The sequence below is a fragment of the Diprion similis genome, chromosome 6 (assembly GCF_021155765.1).
Source record: "Diprion similis isolate iyDipSimi1 chromosome 6, iyDipSimi1.1, whole genome shotgun sequence".
NCBI lineage: Eukaryota > Metazoa > Arthropoda > Insecta > Hymenoptera > Diprionidae > Diprion > Diprion similis.
The window spans coordinates 22585843-22599335 of NC_060110.1; the positions used below are offsets into that span (position 1 = coordinate 22585843).

At 39.2% G+C, this 13493-nt stretch overlaps 2 protein-coding genes and 1 long non-coding RNA gene across 3 annotated transcripts in view; 2 read left to right on the plus strand and 1 right to left on the minus strand.

The window, feature by feature from the left end:
- Positions 1–7135, plus strand: part of LOC124407020 — a 47330-nt gene extending 40195 nt beyond the window's left edge. Inside the window, exons 5-6 of the transcript XR_006929277.1 lie at positions 6306–6311; positions 7125–7135. The gene's annotated coding sequence lies outside the window, so the exon portion shown is untranslated. The remainder of the gene's footprint in view (positions 1–6305; positions 6312–7124) is intronic.
- Positions 2196–6817, plus strand: LOC124407021 (nose resistant to fluoxetine protein 6-like). The gene is made up of 10 exons (XM_046882800.1): positions 2196–2496; positions 3939–4302; positions 4378–4654; positions 4906–5066; positions 5170–5338; positions 5633–5835; positions 5906–6026; positions 6118–6307; positions 6466–6608; positions 6677–6817. The coding sequence occupies exons 1-10, from the start codon at positions 2235–2237 to the stop codon at positions 6815–6817; spliced, it is 2031 nt and encodes a 676-aa protein (XP_046738756.1). The 5' UTR covers positions 2196–2234.
- Positions 7136–10498: 3363 nt separating the features above from the next.
- LOC124406636 lies at positions 10499–11819 on the minus strand. Its single transcript, XR_006929250.1, has 2 exons — positions 11320–11819; positions 10499–10946 (listed from the first exon to the last, which is right to left on the minus strand). It is a non-coding gene; the product is annotated as an uncharacterized LOC124406636 (long non-coding RNA).
- Positions 11820–13493: the final 1674 nt, after the last annotated feature.

Consider the following 13493-nt stretch of genomic DNA (forward strand, 5'->3'; position numbering starts at 1 on the left):
CATAGAATTTTTCGGTGATTCCTTGGGTGAATAGTCCCCCCGTCATCACCAGTCGAGTTTCGGTAATGTGTATGTGAGTACTTCGATTTTGATGCGAAATTTGCTGCCCTTTCGGATGCCGATGGAAAAATTACACTGTAAGATGTGAAAAAAAAATCAAGTTCACTTTCTCCAGCTTTCCCTTGAAATTTGTTCAATCTCAGATGATACGACGCCGTCTGGATACGCGTTCTAGCCTATGACGTATGATTCGCTCTACTTCAAGGTATTCGACTCTGTGTAAAACATGTGTGCGAAATACGAATGAAATCAGTTTTCAGCTACTCAGGTAGTCACTTAAATTCAAAAATTGGTTTCACCAAAATAGCACTATTTTAAGGCCCTGGCGGTCTCCAAATGTCAAAGCCAAGACTTATGAATTTTAGTATCAACGGGTTTGACGGGTCCCACGTATGTAGAACCCCCCCCCCCCCCCCCCCCCCCGTCTAAAGGTGGAACTTGCCAGGGACCAAGTGCGACGTCGTAATATAACCTTCCCTTTTTGTTCACGGACCAACAGCTGTAACTGTAATTCAAAGTAAGTTCAATTTACAGCAAAATAATTCAAACTTGATGAGAACACGTCAAAACTAGAACAAATACTAGATTATTATGAAAAATCGGCCTGTATAACAACCGATGCATGATGTCAATCAGAAAGTACTTCTTAGATGTTATTTGATGTTTGTTGTATCTAGAGTCATGTGGGGCAAGTGTACGCAGCGGGTAAGTGTGCGCAGGTTGCTTTTTTATAAAACCGTTGGCAGTAGAGTAGGGGAACTGACTGTTTTCAGTAATCACTACGACGTTGGACAAAAGAGTAGAATTTTGTCTGACAAGGTTACATAGTTTCAGTGATATTGGTAAGTGAAATTTTTGGTTATAATTCTTACGATTTTTCTTGATTTTCAATTAAAATACTTTTATATTCATGTTGCGGAAATCAGCATTGATTGTATCTAAGTATGCTCAGTTATGTATCTAGTTTTATTCATTACACATTGAAACTTGGTAAAATTACGCAACAATGCTTAATTTTAACCTAATTCTGTACAGGCAGTTTGGGGTAAGTGTGCGCATAAGGTTGTGGGGTAAGAGTACGCATCTTTCAGACGGAGAAAAGGTAAAAAATCAATAATTGCTTCTGACAGCCCGTTTAAATTAGAGTTAGAAGAAAAGAGTCAGGAAGAAGAAGAACAGGTAAAACTATTAAAACTTCTAAAAAAAAACAAAGAAGATTGATACTACCAAAGATAAGACTGTTGAAAGTAAGGCTAGTCAGGAAAAAGAGTCTAAGGAAAATGATTATTATTGCGCGTTATGTGGCAAAGAATATGTTGATCCACCTATCGAAGATTGGATCCAATGTAGCTCATATCATAGCTGGTGGCATGAACAGTGCACTCATTATCAAACAGGTAGTTTTATATGTGATATATGTGCAACTGATAGCCTAAGATTTTATTATAATTTGATAAAAATAATCTCGTGTTAATTTACCTCGTTACAAAAATGTTAATTACTGCAAGCTTTATTCTCGATATAAATTGAGATAGATAGTATTTGTGAAAGTATCTATTTAGTGTATAAATATTAGAAATAAAATAAATAATGGTAAATGTTGATGAAAAATGATATTTATATCATTGAATATAGTTTAACTATATTTAACAAGCTACCGTTTAAGTTATTATAAGTGCGTACACTTACCCGCAGTGCTGCGCACTTATACCCCGATATTGGGGTAAGTGTACGCATTATGACTAAGTTTTATTTTAATTGTTTTCTGAAATTACCATTAAGTAAACTTTATTTCAAGTTATGTAATTGATAAATTGATAAAGTCTTTAGATAAATAAATTTTTTCCAATTTATTTCATGCAAACATTATCATTTTACGATAATTAAAAAAAAAAATGCGCACTCTTGCCCCACATGACTCTATGTGTAGTAGCCTTCGGGTTAACCGTTGATATTCATGGCTAAGATCTTGCGGCGACGCAACACACGCGCGCCATTTCGGCGTTTTTGCATGTCGTATTTATTTAAATATTTCATCCATAATGTATTCAGGATGTTCCCAAGGTTGTTTCTCCCGGCCGGTTGCTTTGATTTCTGCGATCATTGACTTTATAGTCTGAAGAGGATCGTGGGTTCGATCATTCTTCCTGAAATCTACCAGCTGCGAAGGCGAGATGCTTTCGCATCTTAACATACTTGTGACCGTACTGTTCGTGACGTCGATACAAAGTTTGAGCTTCGCATCTATGGATACGGCTACATCCATCCCTTTTTCGGAGGAAACCAGGATACGGCTCAAACGGATTGTGAGATTTTCACGAAGGCCATGGATAGAAGGTTTCAAATCGATACTCCATACCACTGAATCTTCCTGTGCGGATGACGTCGCAGGATTGATAGAAGCCATGGAGTCTGGTCAAGAATGGGCTTTTCAAAGTAAGAAGCAAACTAATAGTTTTCAGGGGCGTTTCAAGAAAAAACTTTGTGAAATATCAGGTATGAAGAATGTTCTGTTATCGTAGAAGTGAAGGAGCGTCTCCATATGCTATAGTTCGCCTCTGTAACGTGGCATTTTGGAATGGCCCGTTACAAGGCCAAAAATCTAAAGGAAACTACCGAAAACGCGTCCCTGGCGGGGTACTCCAAGAAAGTTCGATACGAAATAGGCGAAAAATAGAAGTTACTAATATTTATTTGCTTTGTGCATGAATTTCGTATCGTATATCGAGCTACTTGGAGTACAGCCGAGCATAGATTAAGCCGATAAATACTACCGCACCTTTGTTTCTATCGCTTATTATTGATTTGCATTTTTTGTTACCTTGTAATATCTTCTTGTTCCCGATATCGTAGTTCTTTGTTATCTTAAGTTGCTTACTGTAAACAGGTGCATTCAGTGTATTATTTTTATCTTGCGATCCCTTCTCTAAATCTCTCAATCTCGCATAATTTTTGTATTCTCTCTCGTTATTGTAATTTCGAATTTCCTTGCTGATAATATCGCAATTTTGACTGTTGTAAATTATCGATTCACTCGCTGTGAATAATTCTTTCATAAGCTACCGATATTTGTAAACAGTATATCGCTGTCAATCTCTCTTGCTAATTACCGTTTGTCGTAATTTCAATATTATTTTCTTATCACTATCGTTCTGATCTATCGTCAATTCTGTCGACTACCGATTTTCGCTAAAGTTTCACTCTTGCCGTAGTTTAACAAATTAACAATTCTCGTAGTGTTGCCTTTTGAAATTTGGGTAAAATCACGTCGCCCAGTGACGTCTGGTTTAAGAAGACTTTTTGTATTATATCGCCTCTCTCGACCTACGACTGATTTCTTTTGTTAACTATCATTTTTGTGCGGATCATCGCTTAGCTTCTTTTACCGAAAATCTTGTAAGCCACTCTTGTTGACTAATTACCTTTGCTACCTTTCTGTAACAAAATTGATTAATCTACCGCTTGTGAACTGATTAATGATACACGACTGATTGACTTGTTAATTTACTTGATTCGAGCTTACTTCTTGATTTCTTTACTTTCCTTATTTCCGTAATTGTTGTAACTGCTTTGGATACCGCCACTCTACCAGTTCGTGTGAGTACCCGAGCCTAGCCAGCCATACAACGGGTTCTCTAATTATTATTACCGTATCGTATCTTTTCCTTTTGCTTTAAAAATCGACGCTGAAGCGTCTGGCGCCCAACGAGTATCTTTTTTTATCTTTAAATATCGTATCGAATAATTGGAGAATCGCGCCAAAGTGCTAACGGTAAGTCCTTGTCAGAGGGTGACAGAATTTAGCGTTACACCTCATACAGAATGTATAAACCCTTGTGTAATTATGCAGTTAAGAGTGATTCCATTATCTTCGATAGTGTTGGATGCATCGTCGAGTTTTCCATCAGGACTTATGAAGGGAAACTTTAGAGACGTCGGAATGTACGACGAGTGCATCGAAGTCAATGAGAAATACAAGCACGTCAGTATCCGGGGTAAGCACTGCATGGCTTCTCTGGGTTCGATGTCTCCAAAGTCATCCGTGGTCAATAGTATAGACCTTTGTCGCATTTTCTCGTCACTTTGTGTTCCATCGTCGTGCAATGAGACCCACGTCGAGCAGATCATCAATGCCACCATCGCGGAAACACCAGGTTTCAGCGACCTAGGATTAGCAGCTAGTGAAGCGTCCTGTACGCGAGTGGAATCTAATGACTGGAGTGCTGAAGAACTTTACACACTGTGAGTTGGTATTACATGTAGTTTTAGAGAACAATCTCGTTTCACCCATTTAAGAAACCAATGAATTGCTTCCAGGATTTTCTTCTTGGCCGTTGCAGTAGTCATGATTGGTTGCACCATTTGCGACTTAGCTAGAAGGTACAAGCCGACAGAAGCATCGACTTTAATGGATACATTTGCGAAATTCTCCCTCTACACCAACGCACTCGCTGTGTTAAGCACGAAAGAAAATTCCGACACGCTGCAATCGATCGAAGGTATCAGAGTTCTGAGTATGTGCTGGGTTATACTGACCCATGGTTGCATTTTGCTGTTCCTCAGGCCAGTTGTGAATGGATCAGATTCTGACAAAGTAAGTTGAACGGTACACCTAATAACCAGTAGTGATCATATTTGCTTTATCGCTCGACGGCTGCTTTGTCGTCGAAGTCATACGACAAAAGTGCTTTCAGCCGAATACAGGACACTGGTACAACGTTGATTACTTTTCGGAGTGTATGATTAACATTGCAGGAGAAATGATTTTTAACACCAACGAATAGTATTATTTATGTCTACCGTCACTCCAAGCGAGTCAATAATATTGTCACAATCGATTCACAGTGGTTGAATTCATGGGCATCCTTGTACATAGAGGCCGCTCCATTTGCTGTCGAGACCTTCCTTCTAATAAGCGGATTTTTCACGGCTTACCTGCGTCTCAAAACCATGAAGTCGGAAAAACGGATCAATTGGCCACTATTCTACCTTTCACGTTACCTCAGGTGTGTTGTGAGAACTTTGAGTCAAAATGATGAACCTCGGCAAAAGCGACAGATGAGACATAACTCTTTCTCACTTGTATCAGCATTTGTTTTTTCCTTATAGACTCACGCCATCCTTATGCATCGTTCTGTTGTACGTTTCGGTGCTTGCACCTCGCTTGGGAAATGGCCCCCTCTGGAATACTTTGTTCTCTGGAGGCATAGAAACTTGCCAAGAAAATTGGTGGATCAATTTATTGTACCTTCAGAACTTGGTAAATTCGCCAAAAATTGTGAGTATTGGTCCACGCCGTTGCTAAATCTAAACATATCGTTGATTTTGTTCGGTTAAGAGGTTTCATGAAATGTAAAAACGGTGATAAACTTCACAACACTCGCATCCATAGAACGTCTATGATATACTGATGAAATCGTGGATTTCTTAGAGTACTTCTATGTTTTTGGGTATTCCCATGGAGTTTTTTTTTTTGTTGATACAAATCAAAAATAGTATTAGTCGTCGATTTCATATTTATCACCCTGGTAGATCTGATTACTTCATGCTTACGAGATGGCGAAAATTGCAGTGTTTACCCCACACCTGGTCCTTGGCTGTTGATATGCAACTCTTTTGGATATCTCCAATTATCGTGTATCCACTTTACCGTTGGCCAAAACATGGAATCCGAATACTTGGTTTATTCCTCATCGCCTCGATTGTCACACCACCCATTATTCTAGCTATCAATGGTTACTCGAACAGAGTGATTACTCTGCGCTTAGATTTGGGGTAAGCAAATATCACTAAAATACATATCTCACCCGAAAGAACATGCCCATAATAGTTATTTTTACTTTAGAAAATTGATCTTTGACGACTTCCTTAACTTCTACAAGCTTACTTATAATCGAGCCAGCGCCTACTTTTTCGGAATCTTCTTGGGTTATGACATGGCGACTAAGGAGAGGCAGCTTACGAAGGTATTTTAGTAAAAGTTTCCGCATGAAAAATTTCTATCCTATTCCGATTGGCAATTGATCCTCCAATATCGAAATGTTTTCTAATCTCGAGGTGAACGTATCGATCAACTGGGTTGTAACCTCTGTCCTTCTCCTATACTGTATGTGTGCTACCCACTACAACTACAACAAGGATTTTGCCTACAACCGTGTTTTGGAAGTTGTACTTGCACTCACTTTACGTCCGTGCTGGTCGATTGCCATTGCTTGGACAATTTATGCATGTACTCACGGATATGGGGGCAAGTATCTATTTTATATCTCGATGGAAAAGTTACGCTTCATTATAGGACAGTGCAAAGTCCTCAACTCGAAGGTTGCAAAAGCTGGTGAATGTGACTCTCGTCGGAAAAAACGATACATTCATGAAACATGTGATTTAACATTGACATTCTTTCAGGCTCCGTTAACAGATTTTTGTCCGCGCCGTTCTTTCGACCCCTCAGTCGGATATCGTATTCCATTTACTTGCTGCATTTTTTGATCCAATCTCAGAGGAATGCGATCGCACGGACTCCCGTGGCGTTTTCAAATTCTTTGGTTGTAAGTTTTTTTCTTACAACTTCTGTTTCTCATCCTCCTCATCTGAAATTCAATCCCTCTCTTTGCAGATTCACGAGTACTTGATTGATTTGGCGCTTTCGGTCGTTGCAGCTTTTGTCTTCACCTTGTGCTTCGAATCTCCACTGGTAGTGTTGACAAAGATTTTCGTTAAGCCGAAGTCAGAGGCTAACCAAGTCGCCCTGGCGTGAGGCGCGGACAACGAACTGCAGGATGCGAAGGCAAAAATGCGAAACGAATCGACCAAGGCGGACTGATGTTGCCGTTTTCGGTCAATATTTTCAAGAATATTATTTCGAATCGCCGTTATCAAACAATAGTTCTACACACAATACTTGTACTGCAACATAATTACCTGTATTGTAATGTACTTGAATACGCATACACGTATGTATTTCTAATCCAAGCAAGAATGATCGCTTAATATGAAATCCATGCAAATCCTGCCATCGTGCACACAAAAACGTCGAACTGCGATCGCGAAGACCAAACCACAAGAGAGAAGATGAAAAAAGTCAAATCATTTCACACCGCTGGACGGAAGGTTTTTCTCTTGACTGTTTCTCGAATCCTGATCCTATGCTTCTGCAAAGTGTGCAGTATGCATCTGCATATTTAACGCACGTCCGCACCTGTGATGTGCATGTGTTCGTACAGACGCACGGTCGTGTAAATCCTGAAGGTGACGCGCGTGACCTGCCGCCAAAATGCGAAATCAATTGTCAAACATGATTCGATTTGCTGCGATTACAGTTTTCATCTATTGCTAACCCATTCCGTGGTTATTCATCGCCGCGTTTCGATACGAAACCGACGAACGCGGGTGTCTCGTCGCAAACTCATCATCGAGATCAACCGATGATACGGCTGACGATGAAATGATTACCGTTTGAGTGTGGCCCACTGGTGTAGGCAGCGAAAGGGTCCATTCCTTATGTTCATGCAAATAGAGTCACCTATTCGTATCGGCAGTGGTTTGATGCAAATGCGGCGCCTGACTAAGTCAGGCTTGATTCCCAGAGAGTTAAACGCCACTCGTAACACACGTAATAAATCTATTGAAGAATATAATTGGTCCAAATTCCGGATCCTCCTGATGCATTTTCATTTGCGACTATCACAGTTTGCGCTGCAAGAGAGGGTGCTTTCGAAGTTTACCAAAATAGGCCTTTTCGGACCACTGCTGAACAATATTTGTTGTCGTTTACGATATCAAAGATGAGATAGTGTCGCTTAGACATTAAATTATCGGCCATAGAAGTTCACTGCTGATTTTTAAAGCAGTGCCGTGGTCGGAAAATCATCATGTCCAACCGAGGGTTTCAGGACTGGTATAATTGAGTCGAAAATCAGAGGCGACCGGGCGATGGCACGAAGCACACACTCACATGTCCTGCACATCCTGTATAGCTGACCGACCAGTGTGCAAGTGCGTTGAACGAAGTCTGCAAATGGGCAACTGGTCGTGTCTCCGTTGTTGATGAGAGAATTTCAATGCAGTTTTACAGTCTCGACGATTAGGCCGAATGTAGGTCTATTTTAAATAAGAGCTGCGTAGCGACGACGCCGAAAAGTAACACGTGGAAAGCCCCAACGACGGAAGTGTCGCTTTCATGGCCGGGTGTGATGATGACCTGCATCCTTCAGGAGTCTCCTCGAACGCAACGCATTGTTACGTATAGGTAACGCTACATACAAATTTCAGGAAGAATATATCACTGTCTCACAATTTGTTTTGAATTGAAAACCGCACTCGCGCTCATATTCGAACAGTTTGAAACCCCTGTAGGTCGCGATTTTCCACCGAATTGACACGATTTTTCAACTTGCCACTTTTTCATTTACTGAAAACAGGGAAAGTCGTCGTATAATTGCCCGTAAAAATTAGAAGTTGAGTTCAATCTCGTCGTTTTGAGGTTTGATGGTTTTGCTCCTGAATCTCTCAAAAAGTTGTCAAGTCAAATGCTTTCGATTTATCTTGACTTTACGCGGTCTAGATAATTAAAAATGGATTTCTTATGATCTCCGTCTCAGTTAATACGATTCTGTCTGACAGAGACCTGATTTATATACAAAATTGTGCCTTCCGTCGTCCGGCAACACCTCAAGAATGGATTGATCGATCCCAACAAAATTCGGTCCATTACTTTGACATCGTATAAATTGAACTCCAAATCTTTTCATATAAAATCTATATTTTGACTCAGACAAGTCAAATCGCAGGTAGTTCCTGTAAGCTCTTCTATTCTCCGGTTAGCCAGTTTCAATTTTTTCTTCACACTGAATCAGTTGCACAACGAACGTCAATAACCTCAAGTAGGTACCTTCTCAAGGTATTTCCGCAAGAAATCGGCCGGTCGGTGAAAGAGACAATGAGACCTTCGGCTCTTCTTCTTGCACAGTTCGAAGAGTCTGCCCTCCTTAGAGTGAAACATGTGACGTCTGGAGATGCCGACGATCCCTTGTCGCTTCCGGTCCATGCTCTCACCGCATACCCGCTGACAATGAGTGTAGAGCTACGGTCTCTCGATCCATAGTGGGTAGTCGATGAGGACGCTGGCTTGCAATTATTGTTAATGAAAATCGGGTGGCTTCGACGTCTCGATAACGATCTGGGTCTTGGTATTGCGGCAAATCGGTCACCGCGAGGTTCAGGCCGTCCACCCACCGCGGCCGGGATCTTTGGATCTCACGATCCAGCGCGGTGCGTGTATCGCCGATTGGGATGATTCACATAAACAAGCGACGGGGGCGCGATGCACGCAGGCGGCTTTGGGCCTCTCATTACTCGACCCGGGCCCAACGAGCCGATCTCGTATCAGCGGCATCTATCTGGAGCACCCAGTTATAGGTATTCTATACAGGGTGCTCGTAAAGTCCCTTACGGGTTCCTTCGAGGCGGTCTGTCCTCCGATCGTCCCTTTCATTTCTTTCTCATCTTACTTTTATTACCGTACCGATCATGTACGCCGCACGAGAAATTTATACACGCACACGCCGTTTTTACGACTCCATTCGAATCACGTTGTATGAATATTTCGAGACATCCATACCACGAAAGCACAAAAAGGCTGTATTTTATGTCCGCTCTCCATATCAATTTGGAAATTAGGATAAGAGTATTTCAATTCCGAATGCAGCGCGTCGAATGTTTGTGCTAGATCGAAATGGACAGCGGGAATAAAGAATGTGAGAGCACTCCAGAATCTGAATCTCTGGTTTTTTGTCTTTTTTTTTTTTTTGTCACCTAACCCTTTTAAAGTAGAAAACTTGCATCTCTATTGCAATTGATTTAATTTTCTCAAATGTTAATTTCTCATATCTTCAGGCTTTCAACATTCAGAGAGTGACAAAATCGATCCTGGGCTGAAATGTACTGCGGAAAAGCTTAGCAAATACTTTCGTAAAAATCGCTGAAGCCTTTTTTCACTGGTTACCAGAGTCGCACAAACACCTGCAGCTCACTCTCGCCAGTTTCGTGAATACATTTCTTGATGAATCTACTGAATGCTATTAATTAAGTATTCTTGACGGGGGGAAAATATCAGCAAAAGATAAAACTTACTGTCAATACAGAACCGACAGTCGATTCAACAAACCCAAGCTGAGCAGCAACGGGTTACTTTCACAATCCGCAGTACCGACTTGCGGTGCATGGAACTCTGTAAACTAATTCCAGCCCCAGAGGTCAGAAGGCGATAAAATTATTGTCATTCATCAGTTTTTCCCTGAGCTTAATTTAAATTAAAATCACCGTGAGAATGGAAAGTGATTTAGATATCGATTTTTTTTCACTGTATTTTTAGTGCGTGAAAATTGATTTCAAGATTACAAATTAAACGGGGAGGTATCGGTACAGTAAAATGTGAAAATCGCGCTACAACTTCGCACATTTTATTAGCACAATTACATACATAACAAAATGATGTCAGCTATCGTACTAACCAAAATTGATAATGATTATTGTAAAGTATAAGATTACAGAATATAACAGTTACAAATATATTTATATCACAGTCATAGATAAAGAAACATAATATATAAAACTACAGCAAAGAGCCTCGATGGGTCATGTGCAATAACTGTACCGATCTAATGTTTAAATTGACGTTGAATATCTGTTGTTGGAAAATTGCGACCAAATATGTAATTGTACTGAGGCTCTTCGTTGATTTTCATCGTTTCATCGGTTCGGCGGTTTTACAAAGTTCCTGAGGAACCGATTGAATGAAGATTCTAATTATCGTATGGATCCGTCGGATCCACTCATAATCAGTAACGCGAATATCGGATCTTGTTAACAATTACTGATGAGTAGGGCTCGGATAAATATGTATTCAAAATTACTAACATGTAGTGGAGGGCGGGGCAAAGTGGGCCTCCTGAAATTTTTTAAATAACAGAGGATAAAATTAACCACCAGAACTTTTCATTAAATATTAATTACTTGGAAATCATAATTACTCTAAATATTTTATCGTGATGATAGGCATTATTTTCTTAAGGGGCCCACTTTGCCTCACCCTCCCCTACATATAATATAGACCTTAAAAATCTAAAATATGGAAAATAGAAACTGCATTTTATGACTTCACACATCATGCTTTACGTAGAAAACCAAATAAGGAATGAAAATGATTTGAATAAAAAATATGTATTTACGTATTAATCCGAGCCCCACTGATGAGAATACAGACGAATTTTAAGATCTTTCGAAACAAATGGTCAATCTTATTTTACAAGCTTATAACGATATAGATTATATGGTTGGAATACATATGCATATTTAACGGTATATATAATAATAATTTGATCAACTTTTAAGCTATGGCTACACGCTAGATGGTAAAACCAGTCTTTATAATGGTTGCTGATAAACATCAAAAAGCACAACTTGACTCTCATAGATTATCGAGCTACAGCTAAATAATTTTTTTTCATTTTTAATCCTAATCCAATACAATGTGGTCATCATTTTTTTTCGTCTTGACAGTAAAATCGATATTATTAGTATAATAATAATATTTGCTATTGAAGGTACGTCACTACCTTGTAAATTCTATTAATTTGCATGTGCATGTATCGTAATAATTGTGGAAGAGAAAAATCGTGAATCATTTGACTTGATTTTCATTTTTAAACACAATCTTTGTACAAATATTTTTAGAAAGCTGCTGCATTTCTGGATTCGAAATAAAGAAAACTAACTTGAAACTATTTTCTTCTTCCGAATATCCCAGTTGATTTGAGAACGCGGAAATGTTCATTTAATGTCTTACAGATCAGCCCAGCATAGTGAGTATAACTTTGACAAAAAAATTAGTTAACATCGCTACGAATCGTTTTTAATTCGAAATTGGGAAAAGTTACTAAATCTATAAAGAACGATTGATTCATACTTATCATAATACAAAAATAATTCTCAGCTGCAGTACATGAGAGAAATTTTTCCTTCTATTAAACCATTCACCCTCTCTTTCCCTCTCTCTCCCTTTCTCTACACACAATTCATCAATCTGATAAACAAATTTGTTGAGAAAAAAGAAATGAACCGCCGATCTTGCATCTATAACAACAATAGTAAGAACCGAATGAAATTATGATTACAATTATGCATTGAATGCCTCGGATATATTTAATCTCAACATCATTATTTTCAGATCGTGTTTGTCACCGTCTACAGAATGGTTTTAAAAATTTATACATAAAGCGCACGTTCTTCAAATTTTTCTTAAACAATATCTCTGATTCCTCTGCTCATTTTATGTATCCTTGTACATGTACATATATATACTCTTATATATATATATATATAATATATATGTATATATCAAGATGTATTCTCTCCATCAACGAGTTCACCCCTTAGCTGGACAAGATTAAAAGATATTTCAAATCTAAATGAATCTGAAACGTCAATTCCAGTACGAAATCCTCGAATTGATCCCATTCCGATTCTAGCTTCACCGTAATGAGATTCAGTCATGGGAACAAAATGAATTAATCGCATTCCAAATTTTCAAGGTTCAGAACAAAGTGAAATAAATTTCGAACCTAGATCAAATGCTTTTGGAACTGGTTTCAATTCGTTCAAATTTACTGGGGCGTTTCAATCTATCAATTCGCGCTTCTGAAAGCAACTCTAACCGCTCCGTTACCCGAATAGATTGTGCAGCGTTAAATCATCCGTCATAGTTTGCTCAGTCGAGGAACTGGAACGAATGTTGATACTGATGAAAATACGGCAATTGGCGCAATTTAAATGATATATAAGGTCCAATTCTTGACGCAAATTTTTTATCGGTGGTACAGAAACTGGTCTGAAATGAGGTTTTTTTTCTTGTTTTCCCTCCGATCTCAATTTTGCGAATAAGGTTTTAAACTCGATTATATAAATATACTTTAAATTGATTTACAATTTTTCTTGACGTCTGGCAAACGCCCGAAATGTAGACAAATTTGAAAGCATAACACAGCGTGTGCTAGCCTGAAAATTTGACGCCTTGATGAATTAGACTATTTTTACCACTTCGAAGTAACGTTCGTTTTAACAAGCCACTTAAGCGCGCCAACGACCCTTTGTAATGCGGCATCAGAGCCCGGCACTTGTTTCTCCGCAAGATATACGCATGCGGTAATTTCAATGCGGAAAACGACCATTCCTGCCACACGAATCAGGGCCTGATGTCATCGCTGCGCTTAAATTCGCCTCGAAAGTTCGTGTTAATTAGGCACGAATCGCCCGTATAAATTCCGTACCGTCATTTCGAATTTCGCGCGATCGTTTCAATTTGCAAGAATCTATACGCCACCCGTTTACAAATCGTCGAACGAGATGTGGATAATTAAATAAAAATCGCCTTAATC